Source organism: Pezoporus wallicus, unplaced genomic scaffold, assembly GCF_028554395.1.
Source record: "Pezoporus wallicus isolate ANWC-B61680 ecotype Strahan unplaced genomic scaffold, APGP_CSIRO_Pwel_v1 contig_7742, whole genome shotgun sequence".
NCBI classification, from domain to species: Eukaryota; Metazoa; Chordata; class Aves; order Psittaciformes; family Psittacidae; genus Pezoporus; species Pezoporus wallicus.
The window spans coordinates 1-11,538 of NW_026635794.1; the positions used below are offsets into that span (position 1 = coordinate 1).

The window sequence follows — 11,538 nt, forward strand, 5'->3', positions numbered from 1 at the left end:
CCATGGGATCCAGCCCTAGAGGGCAGAGGGGCCCAAGACTCTTGGTTGATATTCAAGGATCACCTGCTGGAAGCTCAGGAGTGTTGCATCCCAACCAGAAGGAAGTGCAGCAGGAGGGTCAGGAGACCTCCTTGGATGGATAAGGAGCTCCTGAGGAAAATTCAATTGAAAAAAGAGGTTTATAATAAGTGGAAGCAAGGACAGGTGGCATGGGAAGAGTACAGTGATATTGTTCGAAAAGCTAGGGACCAGGTTAGGAAAGCTAAAGCCCAGTTAGAATTAAACTTATCTAGGGGTATTAAAGATAACAGGAAGGGATTCTACAGGTACATAGCAAATAAAAAACAGACAAGGGAGAATGTAGGCTCCCTCAGGAAGCTCTCGGGAGAACTGGCTACACAGGATTTGGAGAAGGCTGAGGTTCCCAATGACTTCTTTGCCTCACTCTTCACTGGCAAAGGCTCTGACTGTACCACCCAAGTCTTGGAAGGCAGATGCAGGGACTGTGAGAATGAAGACCTTGCGCCCACTGTAGGAGAGGAACTGGTTCAAGACCATCTTAAAAATCTGAACATGCACAAGTCCATGGGTCCTGATGAGATCCACCCGCGGGTCCTGAAGGAGCTGGAGAATGAAGTTGCGAAGCCGCTGGCCATCATATTTGAGAAATCATGGCGGTCAGGGGAAGTTCCCGATGACTGGAAAAAGGGAAATATAACCCCCATTTTCAAGAAGGTGAAAATGGATGACCTGGGGAATTACAGAGCAGTCAGTCTCACCTCTGTGCCTGGCAAAATCTTGGAGCAGATTCTCCTGGAAGGCATGGTAAGGCGCATGAAAATCAACAAGGTGCTTGGTGACAACCAGCATGGCTTCACTGAGGGGAAATCCTGCCTGACCAATTTGGTGGCCGATGACACCAAGCTGTGTGGTTGGGTTGATACCCTGGAGGGAAGGAATGCCATCCAGAGGGACCTCGACACACTTGTGAGGTGGGCTGATGGCAACCTCATGAGGTTTAACCATGCCAAGTGCAAGGTCTTACACTAGGGTGGGAGCAATCCCAGGCACAGCTGCAGGTTGGGCAGAGAAGATATTCAGAGCAGCCCTGCAGAGAAGGACTTGGGGGTGTTGGCTGATGAGAAAATGAACATGAGCCAGCTTCAGTGTGTGCTTGCAGCCCAGAAAGCCAACAGTATCCTGGGCTGCATCCAAAGGAGCGTGACCAGCAGGTCGAAGGAGGTGATCCTGCCCCTCTACTCTGCTCTGGTGAGACCTCACCTGGAGCACTGTGTGCAGTTCTGGTGTCCTCAACATAAAAAGGACATGGAACTGTTGGAACAAGTCCAGAGAAGGGCCACGAGGATGATCAGGGGACTGGAGCACCTCCTGTATGAAGACAGGCTGAGGAAGTTGGGGCTGTTCAGCCTGGAGAAGAGAAGGCTGCGTGGAGACTCTACTTTTCATCACTGAAAAACTACCTCCTAATTTGCTCCTGTAGGGACATGTTCTGGAATGAAAATGACTGCCAGAGCAGTGAGCACTGGCTGGGCTGTCAGGTGCAGAGGGTGATGGGTTCTACTCTGCAGGAGCCTGGGGACTGCCACAGGGGTTTTTCTCCTTTATCTGTCTAAACGGAACCAAAGGAGAACACCCTGGTGTGCAGGGACAATCCCACGGTACCTGAACAATAGAAGCAGGGCAGGAACAGAGACATGGACCAAGTTCAACCAAAGCTCCAGAGCATCAGGAAAGCTGGTGATGAGGAGGCAGATTCAAGACCAAGCCAAGTCAGGATGAGTCAATCCCTTGTTCAGGATCAGGTGAAAAAATTGCGAGGAAGATAGATGAGAAATCCTAGATGACCACCAAAAGATTGCATAGGTGTGCTGAACTCCTACTAAACTGGAAACCAGAACTCCTCTAGTAAAGCTCAATCTGCCTGTTCTGAGTTTAAATAGAGATTGGGGAAACAACAGGAAGAGAGCGGGGATGGAGCCCCAGCTGAGGCTGGTCAGGGGGATAAAGGCCTATTAGTTAATTCTGGGACAAATCCTCTCTGCCTCAAAATGCCTGTTTTTCACCCTTGAATACAGTGGAAGTCCAGAGGCACCAGCTCAGCTGTTGGACATCCAGGCACTACATGTGGGTAACCCCATTTGGGCTGGAAAACTGGGTTCACCCTCCACAGAGGGACATCAGCAGCTTCAGACGTGGAGTCACTTGTGCTTCATGTCCCATTTGAGGACCGTGTGCAAGATCTGGAATGTCTCTAAACCCATTTTCATTGTGTCAGTATGTTCAGACCAAAATATTTGCATGGTCCACAAGTATGTAGGAAGCATCCTATGAGCTACTCATTACTGCTGCTGTGCAGCTGTGCTCAGGCATGGCTCACCCACTCCATGACTCTCAGATGCTCAAGCACCACAATGCCTTTCAGAGCTGATTTCATACCCTTTGCTTTTCCTTCTCTTTCTTTTCCTCTGGGAAAGCATGAGCAGCCCTGAAGGCTTCCTCCCAGGAGAGCACATGTGACTGTATTTACAGCCCCAGCACCACGAGCTGGGCTCTTGGAGTCTGGCAGGAGCTCCCCTCTCTTCACATCAGGTGCAACAGAGCTGATGCTGGCACACAGATGTTCTCTGCTGCATTGGGGATAAATCCTTGGCACCCATCACTCGGTGGCAGAAGGAAGTCACAGGAGGTAACACCAGCACAAAGCAGAGCCTCACCTGCACTTAGGCAGTGGGCTTGTGTCTGCATGTCCTTGTGTAATCTGTGGTAAAGCTGTGTCAGAAAGCAACCTTACCAATGTGGGTTTTCTTTATAATAATATGGAGCAACGTCTGATGCAGGTTGTGTTTCTTTTGCAAAGGCAGCTTAAGCCAGATACATTGATTTATTCAAGAGTTAAATGAGGATGAATCTTATTCTGTTATACAGAAATGCAACATTTTAGACTGTCAGCAGAATATAGTCACTAACAAATCAGCCTTTAGAATCAGCTTGTTATAACAGCAACTGTTTTTTAAAGCAAGAAACTGAATGCCCATAGGTTTAGGATGCTTTATCATGCTGGAGCTCAGGAAGGTATAAATCATGAGTTTAACAAAGTCAATGTTATTTGTTGTTAATGATCTCAAATAGTTTGTTTAAATGTGATTTGGTGACTGGAATGACAATCAAAAGCCAAAGAAAAGTGTCTGGAAGTCATGCATGTGTAAGCTGGGCTTTCACTGAGACTGAGAAATTCTCTTGCTTCACGTTTACGTGCAATCCTATGAGGATCCTCTGAGGTGTCTTCTGACACAAATTTCCTTCAAACTGAAAGTGAATAAAGATCTGATCCTTTGCTGAAACCTGAAAACACACCTGCTTGTCTAAAGCCAGTGTTAATTGTACCAGCATAGAAAAATAAAAATGCCATTTACTGCTTCAATGAACTACCTGTTCTTTTCTGATTACCTCATCTGAAAAACATAATATATGCATATAATTTTGGTTAGAAAATATATTAGAATAATCTGATGTGTGGCAGGTATAGTGGTCATTGATTGGAGATAGATGTGGTCCAGATTTGAATCTCCATTTCTGATCAGTTTGATGTTTCTCTTCCTTTTGCCTCAGCAGGGACCACCTGGTCATGGGAGGAAATCACACACAGATTGAATTCATTCTCTTGGGCATTACAGACAGCCCATGTCTGCAGACCCCTCTTTTTGTCTTGTTTCTATTGATTTACATTGTCACTCAGGTGGGGAATGTTGGGATTATCATCTTGGTTCTGGTGTCTCCCAGCCTCCACACCCCCATGTACTTCTTCCTCACCCATTTTGCCTTCACTGACATCTGCTATTCCACAGTCATCTCCCCCAGGATGCTGGCAGACCTGTTATCAGAGGGCAAAACCATTTCTTTCACTGGCTGCATGATGCAGTTCCTCGCCTTTGCTTTTTTTAGTACTATTGAGTGTCACCTCCTGGCCATGATGGCCTATGACCGGCACGTTGCTATCTGCCAGCCCCTGCTTTATGTGACCATCATCTCCAGCCACATCTGCTGGCAACTGATAGCATCATCCTACCTATTTGCCTTCCTCAGTGCCATCGTCTACACATGGTGCGTGTTTGGAGGTTCCTTCTGTGGTCCCAACAGCATCGACCACTTCTTCTGCGACGAAGTTCCTGTGCTGAAGCTCCTGTGCTCTGACACTCACAGCAGTGAGATGGTCATCTTTGCTTTCATCACCATCAACGTGGTGGGCACAAGCATGATCATTTTGCTCTCCTACATGTCTATCATCCACACTGTGCTGAGGATGTGCTCAGCACAGAGCAGGGTAAGAGCCTTCCACACCTGTGCCTCCCATTTGGTGGCTGTTTCTATGTACTTTGGGACAGGATTCTTCATGTACCTACAACCTCCATCTAGTCACAGGAGCCTGGATAAGGTGGCCTCCATCATCTATACCGTCATCACCCCCATGCTTAACCCATTCATCTACAGCCTGAGGAACAGGGAGGTGAAGGGGGTTCTGGTGAAGTGCAGGAGCAGGCTCTTCAACCACTGGCAACATAAGAAAGTTAGATCATCTAGCACAGGCACAGTTCATGTCAACTGAGAAAGCCTATGGTACACTAAAACATTTTTTTCCAATACTCCCCATGATTTGATGTAGATTCTTCCACAGTTCCTGCACGAAAGTCAATGACAGTATTGAATGAGAAACAGACCCCCAAAATCACACCGTTCTTGGAAGGAAATTCATTGCATTTGTTTGTGCCTTTCAAAGAGAAGAAGCAGGTAAGGATCAAGGTCTCAAGCTGCACCTTTGAATGTCAAGGGGAATCCCTCTCCTGTTTGCAGCTTCACAAGCAATTTCACTTAAAGGAAGACAATGTAGATAACATAATTTGTAATACAGGATGATGAACTGTGCTGAGACCACCCAGTGTTAAGGACAATTTGGGCACATCAAGGGCTCCTCCCATTCATTTAAATGGTGTTTTACATTCATCTGAAGTGCCATTTACTTAGATGGTGATATAAATGGAATTCCAGCTGGTGATAATCACCCACATCCCATGTCCATGCCAAGACCATGCTTAAGCACAACAGGAAACCAAACTGTGGATTTCTTATAAAAGTTAGGAATGTGGCTAGTTTCCCTAGATGAAAGAGTAAACTGAACACAGAATCAATGGTAACTGAGAGCTGCCTGCCTCTCAAAGAAGCCAAAACACACCGGTGTGGGAAAATCTCTTTCTCTTACCTGTTTTGAGTGGAAATCAACTTATATTTATCAAGTATGTGGGTGGTGAACAGTGTGTGCTCTGTCAAACAACATCTAGATGGGAGATGCTGTCTTAGGTCTGGGGAAAGTGGCTTCAATATTTGTGAATGAGTGAGCCAGAATCGATGCCATTAATTGCTAAAGAGCTTGGTAGCACAGAGACCTTTGCTATTAGGTATGTGGCCCGTATAGACCTGAGCATTTAAGACTGTCTTCTTACATATATAGAACCTATATATCCATAAAATATATAGACTCTTTGGATAAGTTATCTTGCTTTATCAGTTAGATAAGAGAGCTGACAGAAATTAAAAAGCAGGGCCTAACATAAATGAGAGAAATGCATCTTTCATCTTAAAATAATCTACTTCATTAAATAATACCATTACAATGCCTGTACTTCATTAGAAAAAAGAAGAAGCCCCTGAAAATAAGATGAGGTCATAATGTAGGTTTGAAGCTATCACCTGGAGATGCTGGCAGCTTTGGAAGATATTTTTGACAGGGCTAGCAAGGAGCCTGGTGGTAATGTCAAATGTAGATGGGAAAAGACCTACACACAGGAGAAAAAAAAACAACCCAGTAAGGTCAATAAAAGAGTGTAGATAAATCAGATTATCTGTGGTCTTGTTGCACAAACCAGTCACAGGGAGAAAGCAAGACTTAGAAATGGTTCCAAAGCAAGCCTGGAAGCCTAAGAAAGAGGCTGGGGAAGCCAAAGTCCTCGGTATCACTGAAGCTCTTGTGTCCTCTGTCACAAAACCTGCAGATGAACATCATGCCAAAGCTACATCCAAACCAAAGTGTTGCCAATTTGCTGAAGAATGAAAGTCTAATGCTGTACTTGGTAAACGAGAAAGCACTGAGGAAAAGATAATAACAATTGAAAATAAGCTTCAATTTATTACTCTACTCACCTCACTGAAAAGACTGTCCCCTAATTTCCCATGTAGGGACATGCTCTGGATGGAGAGGGACTGCCAGAGCAGTGAGCACTGGCTGGGCTGTTGGGGTGCAGAGGGTGATGGGTTCTGCTCTGCAGGAGCCTGGGGACTGCCACAGGGGTTTGACTTTTGAATCTCTATCAACAGAGCCAAAGAAGAGCACCACAGTGTGCAGGGACCATCCCACGGTACCTGAGCAAGAGAAGTAGGGCAGCAAAAGAAGACTTGGGTTAAGTTCAGCCAAGATTAGAGTGCATCAGGCAGGTGATTATGAGGCAGATCCAGGACCAAGCCTAGTGAGGTCAAGTCAATCCCTTGTTCAGGAACAGGTCCAAAAAATGCTAGGAAGATAAATGAGAAAGCCAAAATCACCATCAAAGAATTGCAAAGGTGTGCAGAACTCCTGCTAAAGTTCAAAACAAAACTCATCTAAAAAACCTCAATCTTCCTGAGCTTTGATAGAGATGGGGGACAAATAGGCAAAGGGTGGGGATGGAACCCCAGCTGAGGCTGCTCAGGGGGATAAAAGCCTATTAGTTAAAGCTGGGACAATTCATCACTGTGTGAAAATACCCATTTCTCATCCTTGAATATAGTGGAAGCCCAGAGGCAGCAGCTCAGCTGTTCGACATCCAGGCACTGCATGTGGATAACTCCACTGGGAATGGAAAACTGGGCTCTCAAGTGTCTACAGATGGACATCAGCAGCTCCAAAGATGGAGTCACTTGTGCTTTATGTCCCATTTGGGGACACTCTACAAGATCTGAAATGTCTCTAAACCCATTTTTGATTCCATTGCCAATGTCAAAACAAAGCCTTTGAATGATCCACAAGGAAACCAAAAGGAGAGGAACCTCATACTTCATTTCACTTCATAGTTAGCAGCCTGTAGGAAGAAATTACCCTCAATTATCCCAGGCCTCTTTTCCTCACAGAAAACACCAATCAGCTTTATTCAGTTATAACTTTTGTCACTGATAAATATCTATTTTTCTTGCAAGATTCTTGACCTTGTCCCTCAGCTCCAATAAAATTCCTCACTCTTACCTGTGAGCTCTTTATTAAAGCTGCTGGGGTGGGAGGGAAGAGGAAGTGTAGTTTTACATTTGCTTGTTAAAAAAGAGTCACAGAAAAGGTTTCAAAAGATTCATTGCATTTGTTTGTGCCTTTCAAGGAACAGAAGCTGGTGGGAATAAAGATCTCAAGCTGCGCCTTTGAATGTTAAAGGGAATCCCTCCCCAGGCTGCAGCTTCATAGGAGATTTCATTTAAAGGAAAAAGTTATAGACAATATAATTCATAATGGAGGATGATGAACTGTGCTGAGACCACCCAGTGTTAGGGACATTTCGGGTACATCAAGATCTCCTCCCATTCATTTTAAGTGGTGTTTTACATTCATCTGAAATAACCTTTTACCTAAATGGTGAGAGAAATGGAATTCCACTTGGAGATAAGCACCCATATCCCATGTCCATGCCCTGCTCATGCTCAAGCACACCGTGAAAACCAAATTGTCTATTTCACATTAGAATTAACTTTGTAGGAAGCTTCCATAAATGAAAGAACAAAGAATTGATGGTAAGTGAGAGCTGTCTGGGTCTCAATAAAGCCAAAACACACTGATGGGGGAAAGTATCTTTCCCTTACCTGCTGTGAGTGGCAATTAACTTATATTGGGAAAGTATATGGATGGTGAACAGAATTTTTATGTGCTCAGAAAAACAACAGTATGAAAGCATAAACTGTCATAGGTGTGGGGGCAACGTGGCTTCGACCTGCAGTCAATGAAGGAGCCAGAATCTGTATCATTAAATGCTAAAGGGCTTGGCACCTTGGATATCAGAGGGCTTCCTTCAAAACTTTCACCATATCTTGTTTTCTTCCATTTTGTTGGATATTTTGGCTTAGACTATACATATAGAATCATAGAGCCACAGAAAGCCCAGGCTGGGCCTCAAAAGATACTCTGGTCTGAGCTTCTGTGTAAACAGGAGTCTAGATGAGCAGTGTCCTGTGTAGGGCTCATCGCTGCTTGATGAATTAGCCCACTCTGGTGTCCTTATTTCCTCTTGTGTTTAAGAAAGTTTCCATTTCAGAGACAACTGAAATGCTCAAACATTTACCCAGACTGGATGCTACTTCACTAATAGAGCTCTAGATTGCCATAGTCTTGTGTGGAGGAAACTGCTCAGTGAGCTGGCAATAGAAACCTCAGTTTAAGATGCCGGGGAGGCAGCATGGTGAATTCCAGCAACACAAGAAACAGGCTTGAGGTTTTGGAAATACATTTCATACTGAGAGCATCATTGTATGAATTTTGTTTCAATCTTGGCAGAGAAGGGATCTATAAAATGCAGCCACCCCTGGCTCTAGAAACAAACTTCCCACATCAAATACATGATAGGGGTCCTCTGCATAAATGGTTCTGATACCTCAAATAGCAAGCACCTTTTGGGCAGGAAGAGCTGGACATGGGTCTCTTTGTCCTGTGCTTCAGGTGCTGTTAGATCAGCCTAAATGTTTTGGAGAAGGATATTGTTTTTTGTGGAGATGATTCAAAACCTGGCCTCTATTGACATGAACATTAAAGATGATATTCATATGACAGCCTTGTTAACCTAACAATTAGTTAGCAATTCTCATCTTTAGATACCATATAGTCCCTTCAGATCATCCAGTCCCAATCCCCTGCCACGAGCAGGGACACCTTCCACTAGAGCAGCTTGCTCCAAGCCCCTGTGTCCAACCTGCCCTTGAACACTGCCAGGGATGGAGCATTTACCACTGCTTTGGGTAACCAGAAGTCATGAAGTAACGTGTGTCTGTTCCTGAGCTGTCCCAGTTATTTCTTCACTATGATGTCTGCACCACACAGACATAATTCCATAGTCCTAGACCATTATCCCAGTGAAACATTCACATGAGCATGGGTAGGTGGATCAGATTGGATGAACCATGTCAGGAAGCATAAAGGCATCTGGGACAGAGTTCAGTTGCCTGAACATTGACTATTAACACCCTGGAGATGCCCCTGGGGCTCACTCTGAGCTTTCACATGTGGCTCCAGAATGACCCAACCCTTCTGAAGGTTGCAGGATGTACATGTCAAGTGCATGGCAATGTCCTGGGCCCTTCAGGACAGAGCAAATGGCACCACATTTCTATATAAGGGAGACCAAACCTGACCTGGGGCATTTCACTGCATCTGTCTCCTTCCCTTCAACTTAAATGATAGTTTTCCCCACCACTTCTAGGAAAACATGCAAAGAAAGTGGTTTCTTAGTCCTTCAATTATCTTATATGTTTTCCCCCTATATGAAGTTTTAGTCCAACTGAAAGGAAAACTAAAATACCTCTTTTAAGAGTGTTGGGAGGAGGGATTAGGAGATCTGAAGTAGTTTCACCTTCTTCGAATTTAGATAATTAAAAGCTGAGTCATTAAATCACAGTTTTGTGTCTCCATCTGTGCTCAGTGAAGGTGTGTTTCTGTATCTCTAGTATTTGTTCAGATAAAAAGAGCAGTTTCAAGAGTTCAAGTTGGAAGACACACACACAGAGTGTCCTCCCCTCACTGTGTTTCCATCCCCATCAGAGGCTGGGGTCAGGCTGCATGAACTGGGCTCCTTTTAGACTCATTGAATCAACCAGGTTGGAAAAGCCCTTCAAGCTCATCCAGTCAAACCCTTACAACAGCACTGCCATGGTACTGAGGGCCTTGTCTATAGGGTTTGTGAACACTTGCAGGGCCGGTGCCTGCAGCCCTGCCCTGTTCCAATGCCTGAGCACCTTCTGGGGCAGGAATTGTTCCTCAGCTCCATCTAAACCTGCCCTGGTGCATCTTGAGGCCGTTTCCTCTTGTCCTGTCTTTTGGATTAAAACAAACTGAAAATAGTTTTGAGGGGGCAACTGATGCAGTTTGACCTCTAGGAGGCCTTCACATCCTGACTGGAATTAGTTTAATCCAGAGAAAGCTATTCTGAGATGCACATACCATGGACAGAGTCCATGGTACAAGTCCTTCTGATGTTCAGACCTGCTCTGGACCACATCCATCCTCACCAGCTGTCCTAGGATGTGATAAAACATCCTTTTATTCCCAACCACCCTAGAAGGGACCTGACTATCTCATAACTAGGCAAGGAATTTTAGACGTTGAGTCAGGTGACCCATGCTTATTCTCCAATCCCAAATTCATAATGGTAGGAAAATCACATTTATGAAAGCCAGTCAGAAATGGAGGATGGATGTAGTGGACTTCAACTTGCCTCAGTTTAACAGTTTAAGAACATTTTTAACAGGTAAAGAACTAAAGAGAGACACAAATAAATCCATCCCAAGACAACTAATAACAAGAAATTCAATGTATGAAGTGTCCTTGAGGAGGCTGAAAAGTGAAGAGAAATGCAATGAGCTTCCCCAGCTCCCTTTATTAGGGGTCAAAAGTAGGAAGGGACAAAGCACCCCATTAGCAAGAACCACATGATCTGCACATGTCATGAAGACAGGGATGTGTCTTTAAAGAGAGAGTAGGACCAAGCTTGCATGGGCACAGAAAGCCCTCCAGCAGGCCCAAAATCCAGGCTTTCACAATACAAGCACTCACAGCTATTTCCATCACAAGTGATGCTGCTCACTTTGCCAAAGCAAGAAGTGGTCCCTGGGGACCAAGCACCCTTCCAGGAGTCATCAGCTTTAACAAGACCTTCTGGGGTTTACCAAGGAAGTTTCCTCATCACCACAAAAGCTTCTCAGAAAACTTGGATGTGACTTCCCTCATTCTTCATAACAAGCCATCAGAGATTAATTAGCTGGGGATAACAAGAAAGAAACTTTCTTCTTTGTTAACAACAAAGTTCACTTCTACAGCTGCCTTGCTTGACAGAGATGGCTCATGTCCAAAGCCAGTGAGTTGGAGGGTCAGTGTGTTGGCATGTTTGTGTATTAAGGACAATTTCATGGGCCTGGATCATAGAATCCCAGCCTGGTTTGTGTTGAAAGGGACCTTAAAGCTCCTCCAGCTCCAGCCCCAACACCTTCCACTGGAGCAGCTTGCTCCAAGCCCCTGTGTCCAACCTGGCCTTGAACACTGCCAGGGATGGGGCAGCCACAGCTTCTCTGGGCACCCTGTGCCAGCGCCTCAGCACCCTCCCAGGGAAGAGCTTCTGCCTAAGAGCTCATCTCAGTCTCCCCTCTGACAGGTTAAAGCCATTCCCCTTGGCCTGTTCCTGCAGGCACCTGTCCTAAGCCCCCCTCCATGTTTCCTGAAACCCCTTTAGGCACAGGTTTATGGGGAAA

At 45.1% G+C, this 11,538-nt stretch overlaps 1 protein-coding gene across 1 annotated transcript; it reads left to right on the plus strand.

Annotated features, from left to right (window-relative positions):
* Positions 1–3,646: 3,646 nt before the first annotated feature.
* Positions 3,647–4,624, plus strand: LOC130593248 (olfactory receptor 1038-like). The gene has a single exon (XM_057398255.1). The coding sequence runs from the start codon at positions 3,647–3,649 to the stop codon at positions 4,622–4,624; it is 978 nt and encodes a 325-aa protein (XP_057254238.1).
* The last annotated feature ends 6,914 nt before the right edge of the window (positions 4,625–11,538 follow it).